The following is a 21,141-nucleotide window of genomic DNA, read 5'->3' as shown; positions in this document are numbered from 1 at the left end:
AAGATGTAATAATGATATTACGAAACGTAGGAAATAAAGAATTGTAATGAATTGCAACGTTTCTAATAGTCCACCTTCATGCTGATGTATATATATATATATATATGCACATATATTACTGTCTGTTGTACGAGTCTATCGTCAAAGAACCGAGGTTCTCAGTCTACGGGTAAAATGCTGCTTACCAAACCAACTTTAAAATGCTTACTTATGTGCAGTACAGGGAATCAAAACGCTATTATCGGGAGATGGAAAGTAATAAAAACACCAGACAATTCGGAGGAAAACTCTCGCATCGCATGAAATTGCAGACCAACACCTGATCTCTAATGACTCGGTACCAAATCCGGGCCAGGACATCCCTTGTTAACGAGTTCCTTGGCCAACGCGGGACTTCCGGGAAATTTCTTTCCTTCTGAAGCGCAAGCAAGAAAGAAAGAAAGAAAAAAAAGGGTTCCAGTTGGAACGTGTCGAGTCGAACCTTGAGACGAACGTTTTAAGTAATGGCAACTCTTCATGACGGCCTCGCTCATCTGACCTTAATATATGCTTCTGCCTTACGAAGAGGAGGTGGAGGTAGGGTGAAGAGGAAGAGGAGAGAAGGAAGAAGAATAATAGGTTGCTATGCCAGGCTAGTGGTGAGAATGATGACGAGAGAAATAACGAATACTGTAGGAGCAGTAAATGCGCATCATGAAAATGAGCGCGAAGGTAGACTACAAGGACGCTGTGATAAAAGAAGACGGACACGGAAAGGTTATATTAAAAGGAAGACATGTCTTCAATAAGGAAGATGTTTAAAAGGGAAAAATAACAAAATGGATGATTTATAAAAAGAAAGAAGAAACAAGGAAACCCAAATAGAAACACAAAGTAGATGGAGAAGAAGCCGTAGGGAACAGAAAGGCAGGAGAAAAGAACTATTAAAGAATGGATAGAAAAGGAGGATATATGATCCAAGGAGTTTGGGATGAAGGACAGGTAAGGAAGGGAAACAGGCAAGAGCCAGTGTAAAATGCAAGTTAAAAATATGTGAACAATATCCAGCAAACAGAGTCCAGAGTGATACATCTGGGAAATAGACTACAACCCAAGACGCCATTCATTGACTGTCGTTCATGTTTAAAAAAGAAACATGGTAACCCTTTGTGCCTGGGATAAATTGCAGAGTAGACGGCGAAGGTGTGTCTAGGTCGTAATCTAGATCGCTATTCGCCGAACAAACAATCATTTAAAATTGTATACCATGAGACACGGCCCTTTTCCGGCGACCTTCACTTGTCACCAGGAAAAATAACTGAGAATGCGACTGTCTTCTGTCTCCTCAAAAGTGGACTGCTGAAAATGCTAGTTAGAGCAGTCGGGTAATTAGGGATTTTACAGCATAAGGAGGCACTAAGAAAAAATAAGTATAGATATCGGGTTACACAATAGTAATAAGAAATTGTATTGAATACAGAAGCAATAGTCAAGGCCTTGAACAAGACACATTGTATAAAAAAAAACTTATTCGTAACAGAACTGAATTAGCATAAACCAAAGAACTCCAACCAATACATTTTGAGGAAATAAACTGAAATTTATTCCTATATATATATTTGCATAACTAAATCTAGACCGGCAACAACCACAAGGAACGAAAGTGTCATCTTTGTTCTTACAAGTCGCCAAAACTTGACATAAAGGTAACTTCGTAGTAGATGTCGTTCCGCCATAAATGAAAACATGAGCGACCCAGTCCTTTACGGCATGAACAACTGGTTAAGGTGTTTATGATCTCTCTTCGTTACTGAACTAAAATTCATTCAAATTCACTATTTTCCTATGCAAGTGCCCTACAACGTGGACGCATGCTAAAATGTATGACCTCACTCCTTACGAAAGCGCAAAAATTTGAATGAGAACATTTGGATTCAGTACAGGTGCACTTGCCTCATACGACCACCAAACTACGAAGCACATTACAGGAATTTACGACGAACAACTCAGCAGAGCTGACAAAGAATGAAGCTAGCGCCCAGATATCGTCCTATCATTCTTGTTAGTACAAGATTAATCTTATGACCTTATGCCAGCACACCTCATATTTTTGAGCCATCTGCTTTGGAGTTTGGAAACGAACACAAGCCGAGGAAGAATAAAATACTGTTCAATGATATTCAAGGAAGACAACATCAAAGAAACTTTTGGGAGGTTTCTAACTTGCAAGAGACTGAAGGGTGCTTTAAGCAGTAACAACATGAGATTCCATCAAGAATCATTTGGATGATGTATAACAACCTTGACACACACACAGAGAGAGAGAGAGAGAGAGAGAGAGAGAGAGAGAGAGAGAGAGAGAGAGAGAGAGAGAGAGATCTACATTTCAGGTATATGTCAAACAAAACTAATACAGGTATACGCTGTACATTTGGCACTTTAATTAAAACTGTACAAGACCAATGGACTTTCCCTAAAGACAAATCCCCGGCCTTCGCAACATCCAAAGAGGAGAACCTGACGCTCTTTAAAATTTTTAAAACATTGCAATTCCAATATTCGGAATCTATAGTAATACATAATACTCATCACCTACTTATGCTGATGACATTAATTTCATAAACCCAAAAAGAATAAACATGTTCTATTACAATAAAAAAATAACGATAGGTGCTTTTAGAATAGTTAACCAAACTTTGAGAGGTCAAACGTTAAGGTCATGATGATTTCGAAATCCGGTATATGACGCCGCTGGGAGATTCCGTTGGCCTTGGGTGACCACAGAACGTTCACCGACTCAACTCCGTCTTTCAGGAGCATATTTGCATTCAATTACAAATTTCTCTTTCATGTTATGACATAGCCTACAACATTTGAACTGCATGACCATGGGAGAAAAGACCATTTCTTCTCTTATTCTTTTTCGTATTGCATTTTTTGTCTTTAAGAAACGGTACTTTCACAAACACGAATCTTGAATGATTTTTGTCTTGGAAGCAATACGTCGAAAACTCGAGTCAACAGGTGTGCTCTGTCTTTAGCCTTCATTGGGGTTACGGGAATTTCTGCTATTGACACACTTCTTGTTACTGTGACAGAGACTGCTCATGAAGGAAGTCCACTGTTCGCTAATTAATCACAAACAACACATGGAAGGAAGGAAGGAATCTGTTGACAAACTTCTCACAAAGACAGAAACTGATTTTGGTACTTCCTTAGATTAATAATGTCTTGGGGCTCAGAATGTGTTCTACTCTTGTAGCAATATTCTTATAAACACCTACGTGACAATTAATTCCAATGTTTCTATTTGTCTCTGAAAATGACGGTAAATAAGTGGAACAGACTAATCTCCAAAAAATTTCTGAACATGTATTTTTAACCAGTTTTATATTTCACGGGGAACGCAATCTTTGACTTGACTGTCTCGCTAGCTAGCAAAATAATGAAAGTTGACACTAGGATGACTTTCAGTGGACCAAATAAATATGATTTCTGGGCAGAATTGATCAGCTAATGATACAAGTATGAAATCTAGAATGAATGTTGTCTCTAGGTCATATTTTAAGCAAAAAATAGTGCTAGCTATGAAAAATTCCAACGGGGCTGTTTTTGTTTTTTCAAGATGGCAATAACTCTATGGCCCAAAATCAATAAACCAACAAATATTCTATTTTTTAAGTCTGGTGTCAATTTACTGATTTATATCTTTATTTTTGTTTTCTGTATGTTATGACATCAGTGTTTACCCAGACAAGAGAAACAGAACGAAAAGCTTCATGAAATGGATTAGCAAACTGCAAGGAAGTGTTGGAATCATCCGGCTCACTGGTTAGACATCCCAGCCGCCTTTTTCAGTTAAAAGAATCCAGCATCACGCATCAATGAATTAATTACCTGTTGTTGCTAAAACCAAATATTTTCCATATAAACTCCAGATTCGAAAACACATGGACGGACAAAGTCCGTGATATCACATGGATGATTCATCCCTGGTAGTATGGTCATCCTGCTATGCAAGCCAGCAACAGGCCTTGACAAATGTGGGCCGTATTTAGCAAAGGGGGCCAACTGAATGGATTGATGTCAGTGTCTTTGTTTCTGCTATAAGGCTGAAGAAAACCGTGGGGATGCTGTTCTTCCATACCTTCAACGGATGACCTATCAGGCTTCCGTGGCAAAGGAAAAAAAGAGAAAGAGACAGACAAGGGGGCTACAGTGACTCCAGCCTCACTCATCGACAATATGAAACTGAGGAGCCTGATCTACAAGTTCTAGAGAATTATGTTGTTTCGAAGTATTGCCAATCAAGCACAACTACTTCCGCAGAAGGGCCAAGGCTTAAGCTCTTCGCCGCACAAAAGATGAGGTAATACAACTGGATCCTGCCAACATATCGTGCGCAGGAGCAAGCCAAACGAGCTGCAAATGAAGCAGAACATATATGGGGACGGTATTTCATCTGTCAGTGTTCTTCCAAGTGGGGAGGGTCAAACTCACTTCCAAAAATTATCGGAAATAGGACAAAATGCGGATGCAAGAGAGAATTTGGTACTGGAAGGTGCAGAGTCGCTTTTGTCATATTCATTCAAGTGAGTTCTGGGTTACTAGCACATTAGGTATGTTTTCATATCAAATTCGGAATTACTAAGGCAAAAAATCTATAACTTGTCACCATTATCAAATTCTTCATACATTATACAACATCATATCGAGCTATGCCATATATTAATGGGTCATATCCCGGCCATCTGGAAATATCAAGTGGCTAACAGCTCTCTCAAAATGTAACACAAATTCATAGTTCAACCAAATTCCGGGGCTTTATCATCAATTGGCCGACACAGTCTGCGCCATCAGCTCTAATTTGAATAATTATCACAAACACGGGATATGAAATTCTACAAAAAGATAACGTAGTCACTTTTCACTATCATAATGTTTAGGTCGAAAGTCGAGGAATAAAACAAGACAAGTATTTATTTACTTTAATTTCAAATATCATATAACATTCTTTATAGGTTTGTTCGTTCATATTGCAGTGAAGAAAATGGATTATATACGAAGAGTAGGTGGTTTTCAACATTCAGGAGAAATGGGAAAACAGCTCAAAAGGGAGAAAATTTGTCTGAAGCTCTACTGTACAGTCAGGATAAGAGCAAACTCTTCTGCTGTGATAAGCTGAGCCGCTGCACTCACACGTATTTACAATAGGAATAAAAATACAACATAAAGAAAACCACATGCATGCTGCTTACATAACGTATAATCTGTAACTTTATACCTAAAATTGAAAGTAACAGGTCTAATCTTAATGATATTAGCCTATTCGACTGAATAGCCAAGCACCAGAGGAATGGTAACCTTAATGAGAATACATAAAAGAACTTGAAACTCGGAACATTGCAGGCCAGGCGACTGCCCATCACAGCAGAGGGAAAAACCACTCTTACGAATTATCTTAGGCAGTACATCACTTTTCCATGTCACTATAGGAATAACATGTCTATATATATGATATATCATCTATTACCAATAATCAACGATAAAAATATTTTGGCAATATGCCTCTCACACAACCTACAGACATAGAGGGAAGGCACACCATATTACTAATAGTAGAAAAAGGTTGTACATTAAGAACCAGTAAGCTGGAATTCGAGAGAAACGAACGGCTCACGAAAACAATGGAATTCGAGGTGCGTCAAACTAGCGACCGACTCACGAAAATCATGGAATCTGACAAGGAGTCGTCAACGTTCGAACGGCTCACGAAAGTGATGATGGAATCTGAGACTTACTAGCAGATGAACGAACGACTCACGAAAACGACAGCATTCGAGTCGAGTCGGGACGAAATAACAACACGCGAATATGATGAAATTGGAGAAGTCGTCAACGAACGAATGAATGACTGGCGAAGCTGCGCGTCTAAGCAACACTTGCAAAGGCCGTGTAAGCTCAAATGGGCGATGCTTCTTTCATTCTGAGCTCAGCATCAGCTTATTAGAAAGAGTAACTTCATACTTTGAAGAGCCTCCAAGACTTAATTCGTAACAGGCGCGTGTTTATCATTTTCAAAATAACAAAGGAAGCATGGCGGCGAATAAATAAATAAATAGATCAATACTGTTTTGGATACTAGAAAAAACAACTACATGATCAACTAAAGATTAATCTAGTATTACACTGTAGATCATTATGGTAAAATATATGAGTGCTTAAAGCCTGTTTGATAATTATTAATCAAGTGCAGCAGCTTATGCCGTATTTACACTTGATATATCACCCCAATAATTCCTCTAAGACACACGCTGAAAAAAACAGACAAGGACACAACAAGTTGACGTTCACACGAATGATATGGTGAAGTATCACGTCCGTCTTATAAAAATGAAACAAATAATAGGAGAGATAGATAAAACAAAGATTGTCTCGTAGTAGCAGCTAGACCGAAAAGAATTCTTAATTTCATATAGGAATCATAAGGTATGATGTGAAACCCATCATATTTATTCCACTAAATATCCCATTGGGTACGAATTCAAGTCAATGGGCAACTGCTGCACCATCTTTGTCAATTATGTTATATATGAATACATACAAATGAAAAACGAAAACATCAGTTACCAATAGCTTCTGCATTCTACTAAGTTGGGATGTCAAGTGGCAACTTTTCTCTGACATCGGTGGAATTTTCTGCGGTCTACTCTCAATATATTTAAAGGTTATTGCATCACTTACACAAATTTCTTCTCATATTTCTGCACACATTTCCTCTCCCTCTTTACACGGCTAGGCAACGTACTTTTTATTTTCCTTAAATAAATGACCCGTATACTCAATGCCAGCAAAAGATAAGACATTCAAAAATAAATATGCATGTGTACACAGAGCCCAGTACGTATGACTGTAATTATATATATATATATATATATATATATTATATATATATATATATATATATATATATATATATATATATATCTATATATAATCTATATACATAGATATATATTCTATATATATAAATTATAATTCTATATATATATATATATATATATATATAATATATATAATATAATATATATATATATATATATGGACATGTCAATAGTTGTTTATATGCATCGCATATATATGTATAGTTATGCATACAGGGGTCTGTGTACACAGCACACACATACACACAACTCTATATAATATATATACATATATGGAAATGCATCAAGATATCTGTGCACACATTTACAATGAATGTCTATCTTTAGCATGCACTGAGTATATATGGGTCATTTATTTAGAGAAAAGAAAATTTTTTAATATACATGTAATATGATAAAAATTCTTATTTTCTTTAAATAAAATAAAAATTGTAATATATATAGGAGCTTTTGAAAAATAGCGGTCCCATACAACCCTTTTGAAGAATAGGGGTCCGAGTTTGGGCCTTTTGAAGAATACAGATCCACGGACACGGCGGTCGGAGCTCCCGTAGTTCCACCACGGCCTTACTGTAACCCCTGTGGCTAAGCGCGTACAGTGCAACATTACCTCTTGCCAGAACATGCCGTGCTTGCCAAGAATCTTTAAATATGCGGATAAGGCGCAAAGCGCCGTTCCACCACGGCCTTACTGACAGCACACATAAATCGATCGTCCGCGGATATGTAGTCGCTCCCCTATGAATATAACATTGGTACTGACAATCAAACAAGCAGTTGTTTGCTTATCTTTAGATTGTTCACCACTGACAACCAATCATGTTGTTACTTGTTTTCCTCGGCGGTTATTCTCCACTAAATACCTTTTTAACAATACGGACCCCAGTTTTATCCTTTTGAAGAATAAAGGTCCCGAGTTCGTATGGGACCGCTATTCTTCAAAAGCTCCTATATGGATATATATTTATACTCAATGCATGCAAAAGTTTGACATTCACTGTAAATGTGTACACAGACACCTGTATGCAAACTATGTACGTATGAATATTTGTGTCTATATGTGTACGTAGACACCTGTACACACAACTGCATACATGCACATGTGAGTATATTGCACAATATTTAGACATATATATCCACATAACTGTGTAGGTATATGTATTCATATCACTTGTACTAGGCTTCAATGAGACGGGATTGTTTGGATTCCAGATTCTTGTATTTCCAGAATACGATTTTTCGAAGTAACAAACCTCTTCAATAGGTATCGATGCACTGCGCCCTAAGTGCAATGATACCTGATGAAAAAGACTGTCTCTGAACGCCTGTACTTTGGAAATTAAAGAAGGTGGAATCTAAACCATCCCATCATTCTGAAGCCTAACACGAATAATATATATATATATATAATATATATATATATATATATATATATATATATATATATATATATATATATATATATTGTTGTAGGAAGCCCACAAAAATTCGGAAAAAATTGAAAGTTTTTTTATTTAAGCTTTCGGAGAGTACATTCTCTCCCTCTACCTGTACCAAAAAGTGTATTTATTGATCTGATAAATATTTGTATTGAACAGTGTCACTTTGGATGTAATAGTAAATTTTACTCACAGATTTTCGGCTTGCCCATGGGTTCGCCGTTATCACCCGTTTTAGCAAATTTGTTTATGGAATGTTTTGAAACTGAAGTTTTACCCACCATTTTTAACTTTCCAATTGTTTGGTTTCGCTATGTTGACGATATTTTTTGCTTTGATTCCAGATTTTATTAATGTTGAAGATTTACTAACTCAACTGAATAACTTACACCAGTGTATCAAATTTAAAGTAGAGAAAATGAGAATAATAACAGGTTACCTTTCTTAGACACTTTATTATGTCGTTCAGAAGATAATAGGATTAAATATGCAGTATATAGAAACCGACCCATGCAGAGTCATATATCCATGCTTTTTCTTTCCATTCAGACGATGTCAAAATAGGTGTTATTTTCTAATATATTCTTGAAAGCATATAAACTTTGTGATGTTGAATTTTTAGATACTGAAATCAATCATATCAAAAATGTTTTCACTGTACTTGGTTACAATACAAATTTTATTCAAAGGGCGCATTTTAAGGCACGTAGAATATATTTCTGGTAGCAAGGGAGAAAAGGAGCTTCCTAGGTAATAAATAAGTGTTTGTTTTAGTCTTACCCCACCAAAAACCAAAAAGCAAAACCCTGGACCCTTTTAAACGAATATTTGAAAAATTTTGCCAAAACATTGTCCCCCAGTATATAAGAATACAAACACTGTTAAAAAGTACTTAACAAATAATGTTAAAAATGTAGACAAAACAAGGATGCATTTACGAAATTCCCTGTCAAGAGTGTAATAAAAACTTATATAGGTGAAACGATTGATTTTGACAGAAGAAAAAGACAACATCGTGACTCATTAAGGAAAGGTGATGAAAACCAACGCCCTGTTTCAACATAGACAAAGTAAAAATCATATGGTTAACCCTAGACAAAATGAAAAACATAAAGGTTGTTATAACACTGAAAAAAGAAAACTTTTAGAATCTATTTTAATCCAAAATGTTGACGCTATGAATATATATAAGAGTAATTTTAAACTGGACCTTTTCTGTAATGCAATTATGACAAAGCATGTAGTTAGTGTAGCTAAGTTGTTAAACAAGATTGGCAAACCACCGTAGGGCAGTTATTCTGATACAAACCATATGCTTGTATGTTATTTCTTTTACCTTGACCGTTGTTTTCAGTTTATGTAACTTTTATTTCTCTTTCTGAAAGAGGGAGAGAATGTACTCTCCGAAGCTTAAATAAAAACTTTCAATTTTTTCCGAATTTTTGTGGGCTTCCTACAACATATTAGAACACGGATACAGTGTTTAACTTTGCTATATATATATGTATATATATTATATAATATATATATATATATATATATATATATATATATATATATATATATATATATATATATATATGTGTGTGTGTGTGTGTGTGTGTGTGTGTGTGTGTGTGTGTGTGTAATAACCACAATGCCGTCTTGATTTCTCGGATTATTCACACATTACGGATACTCTAGATGTGCATTCGTATCCTGCTACCGGACTCAGAATTACTTCATATTGTTGCATTTATATCCAAGGCTTTGTAGTGACAAGCGTATCCAAAATGCGTGAAGAATTCGACAAGTTAAGAAGGCACTGTGGTTATCGCAATTATACATACACATCTGGTAAAAATTCTCCAACAAATTCCATATATAACGGATATGTATGTATGTATGTATGTATAACACACACACACATACACACATATATATATATATATATATATGTGTGTGTGTGTGTGTGTGTGTGTGTGTATGTATGGTAACTTGCATGCACATCGTTTCCAAGTGGAAGTAAAATAGACTATGTAAACACAACATTCTGACACTGAAAACTGGCTTTACAATCTTTCCGGATACATTAACATAGTTTTAGATTTTAGATAATATGGTTTAGTAATAACATTTTAAAATATTTTTTCTTTCTACTATATTCATACAATTCCAGATCATACCAATTAGTTAGTGATTTACTAATTAAAAGTGATGTGTTTTATGTGTATAGAGAGAGAGAGAGAGAGAGAGAGAGAGAGAGAGAGAGAGAGAGAGAGAGAGAGAGAGAGAGAGAGAGAGAGAGAGAGAGAGTAAATGATTTTATTACATTTTATGAAATAAAACAGAAAAATTAACAATATCATTAAAGGAAGTAGCATCAACCTTTGTGTTGAAATAACCTGAACCCGGCCTTTCTTCCATCACTTTACATAAAAGCGAGCCTGAAAAAGGATTCAGAATAAACAAGGTATCAATGCTTTATTTAATTTGATGTATCACGGAGTTAGTGCATGTAGGCTAGTCAAGTCTGTTCTTTCCTATCAATGATTAATACTTGAAACAATTTTTGTTGGTAATGCAAGACCACAACAGTCATTACTGCATCCTTACTCCTCTACCCATAATAGAAAAAAGGTAAAAAATTCCAACATATTTGGGTCATATATAATACTATCTGGTACTTGTCAAAGATTAAACAAAAATAGCACACTATGTAGTATCTTCTACTCTTTACAGAAATGTCAGATTTTACCAACATTCATTTGTAGTACTCCTGACTAGTGAGTGAACCTACCCCAAAGGACTATCAAAAGTATGCAAATCTAATCTTTCAATAATACGTACCTTTGGAAGAAATTAATTTAATAAAAATCCAAAAATAATCTTGCACAAAATTTAAATAATGTCACACATTATTTCACCACAATAACACAAGTTTTGAAAAAAAAAAAAATATGATCATGCTAATATGAATAATCTCCTATTGTTTATTCATTTTATTCTTACTGTATCTTGATAAAGCACTATTCATGAAGTAGCATAAGACAGACAATGGCATGGTCAAGAGACTCAACCAATCACTGCCAGAAACAATTTTAAAAAATTATGCTACTGCACGTTAAAATATCTTCGAATGTTACAGGATTGCAGCTACCAATAAAGTACATTTTCCAAGTATTAAAAATAAGAGAAAATGTGGAAAAGAAACTTTCGATCAACCTATCCATTTATGTAGAAAAAGGAGTGAAAATAATCCACAGCCTTGTAATTCCAAAAATTAACTGTTTCAATAAAAATATATAAATAAATTGAAAGAGTGGCTATCTGCGACACAGGAATGTGCACCAGAAACTACGCTTTACTTCATGCTTCACGTGTTTCTATTCCTGATACAAGTGTATAAGCTTCCAAGCTGACTATCATAGGCAGTATGAATCCTTGTTGCTTCTGTCACCAAATTTTATGCCCTCTTAATTGGCATTGTTTCACTGATTACACATTTGTCCCTTAAAAATTTGCTGATGGATTGATTTTATGCGTTCGTGACATTCTCTCACTTTTAGCTATACCTACTATATCCAAAACCTCAGGCTTCCCTCTATGGTACTCGCTTTGTTGATTGAAATTTTATACACATACAATGTTGTTTATGCCAGAGAATCATTTCTCTAGATAGTTTCACTGTTGTTTATATTGGTCCCAACCCTTTTCATCCTCCCCTTCCCTTCCAACCACATCCACCACAGCCTAGGAATTCCCGTGAAAAATCAATACAAGAAACATACAATACGGCGTAAAATACAACATAAAATCCATGTTTCTACCAAGACACTACCTTACCTAACGTATTCTGAACTAAAATGGGACGATGCTCACCCTTCACCTAACCTCATTCTTGAATACCCGGCTTATTCAAACACAAAATCAAATAAAAGAATTTGTTGCTTGTACAAACGACAGTTAGCTATTAGTCTTCCTACTCTCACTACTTGGCATGTTGCATACTTTTCCTCAAAGCAGGCTAGACAATGATGAGCTTGATTAGGCTATGAACATGGAGTAGTTCCTAATGAAGGACTTGGTAATATTTCTTACTATATTTGCATTAAGATCAAATACTTGAAATATAGTACTGTTTTTTCAACATATATGATGTCTTTAAACACCATTCCGAAAATTTTTTGTCAGGCTACCAAGTACCAAGTACGTACTCACCAATGGTCAACATGAGAATCCCTTCTTAGGCTACGTTGGCCTAGATCTAACCTATATCCACAAGGCCTTCTCTTGAAATTCAACGTCGCAGTGGAGTCGAAACTTCGCCATTTCTAATTTCACAGTCTCATTAAGTAGTCACAACAGTCAAGTATATTACACTAATAAAAGAAAACTTTCTGTCTGAGGGCAATAAACTGTTGTTTACCAGTTATGTTCACTTTCGATTTAGGACAAGGACTCGTCATCACATCTACACTAGTATACTACTGTTTCTTTGGGCTACTAGCAATTTACAGTATTTTAATAAGAAGACGTTCAATGACACAGTTCATATGAAATTTCATACTTGCAAAACTGAATTGATGTGTGATTTTTACTGTACAGGTGTCAGATGACATAGATATACAATTTCTCACCGCTCCAAGTTACACCGTAACGTCTAACCGAATCCGAATTCCGAATTCCATAAACGTCGCAGACTCGTTGGCTGCCAATGTCCTCTAAAAACTCAGAACAATGCAAGATACCATTTGATTTACATTATATCGTTATTTTCCCTTGCACGCGGTTGACAGACATCACTCAAATAAAGATGCTCCATTTATTTCATACAGATATTATGCATCCAGTCACCGTCCGCTTCTCAGCATAGTATATTATCATATAAAATATGATACGGTGTAGTTTGATAATAGCAACAATTCTAGCTAACCATTGTAGCCACAACCTGTAGTACATTAACATTATCGGAATGAAATCCTCGATGACTCTGCAGATGCGTTTAATGTCAGAAGAATCTCTTTTGCTCCTGGTACTTAGGTTTATAGTTAGAGAGAGAGAGAGAGAGAGAGAGAGAGAGAGAGAGAGAGAGAGAGAGAGAGAGAGAGAGAGCGAGAGAGAGAGAGAGAGAGAGGTGGTGGGGGTGGGCGTTGGGGAGGTGAATATGCTAATCTTTGAGGAGAAAGATGGAAAACATAATAGCCCAGAGCGAAACAGAAAATGCTGATCTTTTTATTATCGCTAAAGGCTTGGCCCTTGTTTGTATTTCCAACTAGTCAGTAAACTTAGCTTGCAGTTTTAAATCCTATTACGAATCTGTTCAAAAGCTGAAAACTGCTATACCTGAATAAATGAGAGAATGTGAAATATACTTATAAATTAACAAATAAAATAATGTAATGTGTTTTGTTTAAATACTCACACATGTGAACGTTCACTGTCAGTATATAATATAGTTGTTTAAAAAAAATATAATTTCTCCGATTATAGTATATTACCTTTCACGATTCATCACAATAATTAGATTCTTCAAAAATTCAGATGACCTTGGCGAGTAAAATTCGGGAGGTCTAGGCTGTGATTACTAACCACAAGATGAATATCAATACTCTTTTAACACCAAGAAACAGCCATCACATAAGGAAAGTCAGTAGGTTATTTCACATTCTACTTTGTTAAAAAATGAAAATTAAATTTCAAATGCAAATAAAGTTCACAGATGCAAGGTTGCTTCATATTTCTTTATATTCGAACACATCTCCACAAAAAGACATTTCCTTTGTCTGTGCACAATTCTTTACTACTTATTTGCATACGCTTCTGTCACATCCCTCTTAGTTACAGGGAAACTGCAATGTCTACCACTTGATCTCCTTATCTAGCAGCTCTTTCCTTATTCTTTGCGCCAAAGCATCTGGTTTTTCGTGCTTTTCGCAGTTCACACTTACCCTCACTTTCTACATCAGTATACTGTATTTTTTCCACCCTACGGATTTATTTAAGAGATGCCTACCTGGTAAGTTGTTTTTTTATATATATGTATTTATTTATTTATTTTCTAGTGTACTCATAGCCACCTATACATTGCTTTTTTTTCATCTAACTTTCCAACTTCACCTTTGACTTCCTTTAATTTTCACTCAGCATTTACGAATAATTTTCAGAACGGCCCTGCAAGTGTCAAAAATGGAGTCAATACTCCATCTTTACATTTGCTTTAGTACATTCCCAGCAATCTTAAATCTCATTCCTCGCATGCTTTGCAGAAAAAGCTCCTCTTGTTTTATTTTTAACCCTGCATTGACACTTGTCATCTTCTCTTGTATAAAGAAGACACGGCTCTTCAGTCCCTTTATACTACATCCAACTACGACGACCTATGACACTCTTTCTCCACAAATTTCTGCAAAGCCCCTGCCGCCTTCAATGCCTAACTCCCTCCAGAACCCAATCCTCCCCTCAGTGTGCTGTTATCCCCAATATCTACAGTAGCACTGAATTCTAGAATCTAAGGATTTTATTTTTATATCAGTCACAGCCACACCAAGCAAGTCCTTTGAATTCACACTGTTCTCATAACTAGCAAAAGAATATTGAAAATAAGAATTAGCTATTCATTTTCAGTAGTCTCTTCTGAGTTTTCATCTAACTTTTCTCCTACATAACTATAAAGCAATGTATTTTTTAATGACCCTATCTTTTTGTTCCACAAACCTGCTCTAATCTTCCCCATAAATCCGCTATGAAAAGCAGCTATAAAAAAAACCGGCCCTTGAGCGAATAAAACCGGCCACTGTTTCACCGACATATTCATTAACTAACAAGACTTGTACAGGAAGGATGCTCCTAATAAATCGCCATATGGTCCATGCAAACCGCGACAAAGCTCACGCTATATCTTTTTTAGCGATCCTTTGCCATTTAAATGATCATTTGGGAATATTCTTTGTCACTCAAAGTTTTCCAGAAGACTGTTAGCTGACCTTCCATATTCATTCGTTAATAAAGTTCTGAGTTCTTGATGAATAACGCCTCACGATATCCAATGCACTTCCTCAGTCAACGCCCGTCCATACAAATTTTCAAGTATACTATAAGAAAATAAGTCTCCCTACCTCTCTAGTAATTATGTCATCACTGTAATGTTTTCTTTGGTATATTCAAAATACCACTTTCATTCAAACTTTAGAAATTTTTACTTAAAAAAAATGCGCATAACATCAACAGGTAAGCCACAAATGTAAACAACATGAAAATCCTGAAGGTCCTCAAACCTTATGTTGGCTATCATAGATTTCTTCGCATCTCATGCAACACTGTGCCCCGTGTTATCAGATATATGGTTCTTATTTCGTAAATCTTTCATTCAGATTTGGACAAGTACAATAACCATAAAAGTCAGTTTATGTACAATCAACTTAACTTTGTTAATATCTTGACATTCATGATTTGAAACGGGTTTGATAATTGATCGACTAAAATTGACTAATTACAGGTGCTCCTGTGGGTGCTAATGGTAGTAACAACGTTTACATTTCTATGACAAAAATTCTTAGCTGTTGAACATATTGGGGGGGGGGGGTGGGGGGGGGGGGGGGGGGGGGGGGGGGGGGGGGGGGGGGGCTGAAATACAGTTACACCTTTAGGCTTATTGATGAGCATTTTAATACCCGCAAATAACAGCTATATAGTATCTGATGTTTATTTGTTTATCCCAGAGAAATGAAATCTTTAATAATAATTGGGATCTTAAAAAGTAAGTTCCTTTTCAGACATGGATTATAAGTTGGTAATACATCATTAATCTAAATAGATGATAATGAACTGCGTCATAATGAATCTCCCGTTTGGCTAATTAAGAGATTGGTAAGTCAAGTGGAGCATAAAAAGGTTCATACTTTGTCAACGTTTAGCTTTTTATAAAGAACTTAAGCTCTTCTGTTACTACTAATCACTTAAAGGCGTAATTATTGATTATTACATACCGATGAAAATAATGTAAGCGGTTTGTACAAAGATTTTTTAAAGAGCAGTTTGACATTCCGGCTCTTCACAAGATCATATTCGTCTACTTGGAAGCTTCGTTGTGGGGCGGTTAGGCAATAGTGGGACTGTTTGATTTTAACACCATTAAAAACAATAATCTAATTTAAATAATTTCTTTATATATTAAGTTTACACCTGTCTAGTTGCTCATTATATATATAACATATGTAAATATTATATAGTATATATATATTATATATTATATATATATATATATATATATATATATATATATTACAATGTAAATAATGTAATATGTCTCTTGAATTTCAGGTTTTCGAGCGGCAGGATGACCATTCTTATCAGCACCTGATGCTTCTCCATATTAAAATCAAGTTTTATTGTGAACGGGTAAGAAAATTGTAAATGCCTACATAGTACAACTCCCCCCTTTCTCAGACTTTCGCACGTAGCTGATTTTAACTTTTAAAAAAATTATCAAGATACAGTGAATTTATGCGAAGGAAAAGGCTGAGGTCTGCGAAAGCAATGTTCTAACCCACTACCCGTCCTTAGTCCAGTTCTATAGGCGTTTTAGAATGACTTGTCTATATTCTATAAATATGTGTATGAATGGGTGTGTGTGTGTGTGTGTATGATGTATTAATGTGTGTGTAGTTGTTATACAGTGTGTATCAAACAAGTGAATTGCATTTACTGAATTACACAAAACCTACGCTTCCGTTTTCGACTGAAGGATGATAATCATGTATAAAACGCAATAAATTTATCACGTGCACTTTATAGATAGATGCTCTATTGGTACCTTTTCATCCTGTAACAGTTAAATGCTATGAGTGTTTCCTGTAAAAGAAAGAAAGAAAAAAAAAGTTTCTTGGAAATAGACAGTAAATGAAGATAGATACAAAAGCTCTTGTCGTCAGGAGTACAGTAAATGTGGCGCTTGCAATTTCATAAAATTTTTTTCCAATAGTTATGTAATAAAATAGGTCATGATTTAACGTAAAGAAGCTGTCTAAAACTAAACCACGCGATGGTGAGAAGTAAAAGTATCTTGTCGAGACCAAGTCACTATTCTGATGGATTTGAATAAGGAAATACTTAATAATTATCTATTGTCAATGCAGTCATAAAAATGACCTCTTGTCTCCTGAGTAAATAAAAAGAGAGAGAGAGAGAAAAAGCACTCTCATTTTAATACCGTACTTAATGCAGCGCTCAGAAAAGTTGAGTTAATGATGTACAAATAAACAATGAATATCGACTTTGGCCTCCAACATTTAAATATTCATAATTAAACGTTTGCGCTCCTCAAAAAAACAAAGTACCACTATACCTATTGTACCGATAATTTTACTTGTGATAAAGCAGGATCTAGATTGTAAGGCAATAGCAACTACGAGCTAAGGTTAAAAAGAAAGTGAAGAAAAAAATAGAATCATAAATTCTAAGAAGACTCTTCATTGTAAATCCGTCTTATGTTGAGACGTCCATTCATAACAGTACAAACACACACCTTGTTTTCAGTAGACGATAAAGGAACTTGCGAAGTTAAGAAGATACTATAGAAAATAAAACAGTACAAGAACTGCAGAGTAAATGTGTCATCATTCTGGATGCAAGATAATTCAGCGTTTAGCTATAATTACAGAAAATTGAGTGGTGTCCCCATGGAAAACTACCAGTCAAAATATTTTCGCTTGTTTCGGCGAAATGGTCCGCGAGTTGTCTGGTTAAGAATGAATACGAATATGCCAGCAATATTTGATTTGCAGGATTATCAATGAGAATAACATTTAATTCTCAAGGTTCCACATTGGGAGGTCCTTTTCTCTCACTCTCATTTGACTGATTGCTTTCTGGGAAAAGCTGGGTTGAGTGATCGATTTTTATCTTTTATTAGGAAAACATCTATCGACCAATCATGGAATGTTGCAGGTTTCCATTCTGCCTCAATTGGAGAATTCAACAACAGTACAAAGAATGAAAAAAGTGACGTTGAAAAATAAATGGATATCTTTATATCGCGATATAGGAGATGAACGAGAAGGTGACGAGGAGGAGTGATTGACTGGAAATGAGAAAGAACACTCCCCCTCTTTCCTACTCTAGGCTAAACATGTCTTTTATGTACAGTATTAATATAAAACACCCCAAGCAAGCTCCCAACAATGATATTAAGAGAGATGATCATTCTGGGACGCCATCCACTCACACTTCAAAAAAAAGGAGGTCGCATTTCATTCAAGCGAATTCAAAAGTCAAGTGCATCGCTTACATGGAGCTCTAAGCCGCAGGACGTGCGAGAAGTGAAATATAGATAGTAAGCTTGAAGTCGTAGAAACAAGTAGATGTCAAAACGCTTCTTTAATTCTCATTTCAAGTCCTTACCTACTTCACTTTAAAGACTCCTTTCATGGAGGTGGCGATAGTTCATCAGTTCCACTTTCCTTTGAATGAATACTGGCAGAGTTTATATACAGGAGCTGCACCCTTAGCGACTGGCAGACAACGCTCTCCTGTCTGTCACTCAATACTTAGCAATGATCTCAGCAACGTCAGCTAGATGTTTGTCTTTTCAAAATCTAATACATTTAAATTGTATCCTATTCTTATAAAACTGATTTCCTAATGGAGAACAGCACTTTTGCTGAAAACACTTACATGGCATATCATAGCACTTATAAAATTCTTATGAAATAGAATCAGTTGTTTCAGCGGTTTCTTCACAGACTTAATTAAGCAGACCTTGAAAATCGTAAGCCCGTTCCTGGCCTCCACCCGTCGATCATTCGAAACCATAAAAGGAAGAAGTAACACTAAGGAGACTGTCACCGTCGCCTGTTGGAGGGGATAAACATGACATGAAGACCTTCTTTAAATTTATACCACGAGGTTATCACAGGCGGCTACGACAGAGAGGGATTTGGATCAGGAGGAAAGTGCGGACAAATGCTACGAATGATCAAGACAGAGAATACTGACCCACAGAGAGATGACCATAAACAAACATGGTAGGTATATGAATTTTTTTCTTAATGGTGATGAATAAACCCGTATGATGCTGAAGACCCAATATTCCTCTCCTCCCTCCCTCCCTTCCTTCCTCCCCAACACACGCTTGCAGTTAAGATGGAAAGGTGACACTAAACTGTCTCAACTGAACAAAAACTCAGGACTGTTGTGTTCAGAGTAAAGCACAATTTATACGGATGTTTGCTTGAACACAACGACGGGACGGGTGGAGGCGGCTGGTTGTTATGTCGGGGCGCGAGGGTGAGTTTTATTCGAGTTGGAGGAGGGAGAGCCGTGGTGGCTCTTGGAGGAAGCCGTTGGACTACTGCTGTTGCTGCTGCTGGAGAACGAGTGCGGCTTTCGCAGTGGATTCTTTGCTGAGGATGACTTGGATGTGGATGACGAGGATATGGTGGGGGTGTTGGAACTGGATGTGTTGACGCATGAAAACGCCTCTTCCGTTGGGGACATTGTTGGAAAGGTAGTCACTTTAGGAGACTCTCTGGTGTAAGAGACGGTAGAACTTGTCACTGGAGGGGTCTCCCTGTTGTCACTATTCGAAGGCGGAGAAGCAGGTGGAGAATACTGCTCAGGAAGATAATTGGAGGCCGAAGAAGGGTTACCCTGGGGAGGGGCCTCCGCTTCCCTCCTGATGTTGGTCATGTTGTTGCTGACCACAGCATCGTCGTCGTCCTCATCCTTTCCCTGTACAACCTGCAAGTATGGAAGAAGCCATCCATCAGTCAAGTTAATACGAACATGGTATGCGCTGATGTACTTTTCCCTCTTATACATTTATTAGAATGAATGCTCTCAATCTTGAATACAATCTTTATACCATATTTCAAGGCAACACATAAAACGGATGACATTGGACCAACCTTTAATATATTGTCTGAATCAGCCAAGGCTTGCTTAGCTAGATATCTCTCCCTTTTCATCTTGATTTCGAGGCTCTGTGGAACATCTGGGACGACGATGTCGATGAGACGGCAGATGCCAAATACAACATGCTGCGAGACAAATTTAGGTTAACCTTCTGAAGTTATTTTTTCCTAAATGAAAATTTAAAAATGAAGCAAGAGGTTGGAATGGTAAAGTAGGAAGACACCAAAGAGAACAGATGAGAAGGACCACTCAACTGGTCCCGGAGCAATATACATACATACATACATACATACATACATACACACACACACACACACACATGTATATATATATATATATACTGTGACGAAGTGCCAAGTATCTGGTTACTATATTTACCATTCATTAACTGTTACCTCACAACAGCCAGACACCTGAACCTTCATCACAGGTAAAATATGTCCGAATATTCTAAAGGCAACAGTGTTCCCTTAAACAACATACCAGTATTGCAGAAAATCAGACTAAGTTCATCAAGATAGGTGTGAGGTAATCTTATATGTAATTAAATTAATTAAAGGTCATCACTCCATTAACAACTTTTAAAGTTTAAATATTTCCCTGATTTCAGAAGTCTAAGTACTTCCCTGGTTCTAACTCACTACAACTAAATTGAAGGAAAACAGCTCAATTACCACTCTATGTTTCTACCTATACAAAAATACAATTATACAGTGGTACCTCGAGATACGAAAGGCTCAACTTACAAAAAACTCAAGATACGAAAGCAAATACGAAGATTTTTGTGGCTCTACATACGAAAATTGTTCAAGATACAAAAGGTTGTTGCTGTAAAGTCCGAGATTCGCCCGGACCAACGATAACAATTTTAAAACTCGCGCGCCGCC

General features: G+C 36.3%; 1 protein-coding gene across 4 annotated transcripts in view; it reads right to left on the bottom strand.

Annotated features, from left to right (window-relative positions):
- Window positions 1-16,596: 16,596 nt before the first annotated feature.
- The window catches only part of LOC135196939 (anoctamin-7-like), a 694,520-nt gene continuing 689,975 nt past the window's right edge, over window positions 16,597-21,141 (bottom strand). For all 4 annotated transcript variants that reach the window (XM_064223781.1, XM_064223782.1, XM_064223783.1 and 1 more), the window contains 2 exons: window positions 20,248-20,379; window positions 16,597-20,080 (listed from right to left, as the gene is read on the bottom strand). In XM_064223781.1, the coding sequence (XP_064079851.1) occupies window positions 19,610-20,080; window positions 20,248-20,379 (603 nt within the window). In that variant the 3' untranslated portion in view covers window positions 16,597-19,609. The remainder of the gene's footprint in view (window positions 20,081-20,247; window positions 20,380-21,141) is intronic.

Source organism: Macrobrachium nipponense, chromosome 18 (genome assembly GCF_015104395.2).
Source record: "Macrobrachium nipponense isolate FS-2020 chromosome 18, ASM1510439v2, whole genome shotgun sequence".
Classification (NCBI taxonomy): Eukaryota; Metazoa; Arthropoda; class Malacostraca; order Decapoda; family Palaemonidae; genus Macrobrachium; species Macrobrachium nipponense.
This window is presented reverse-complemented; position numbering and strand designations above follow the sequence as displayed.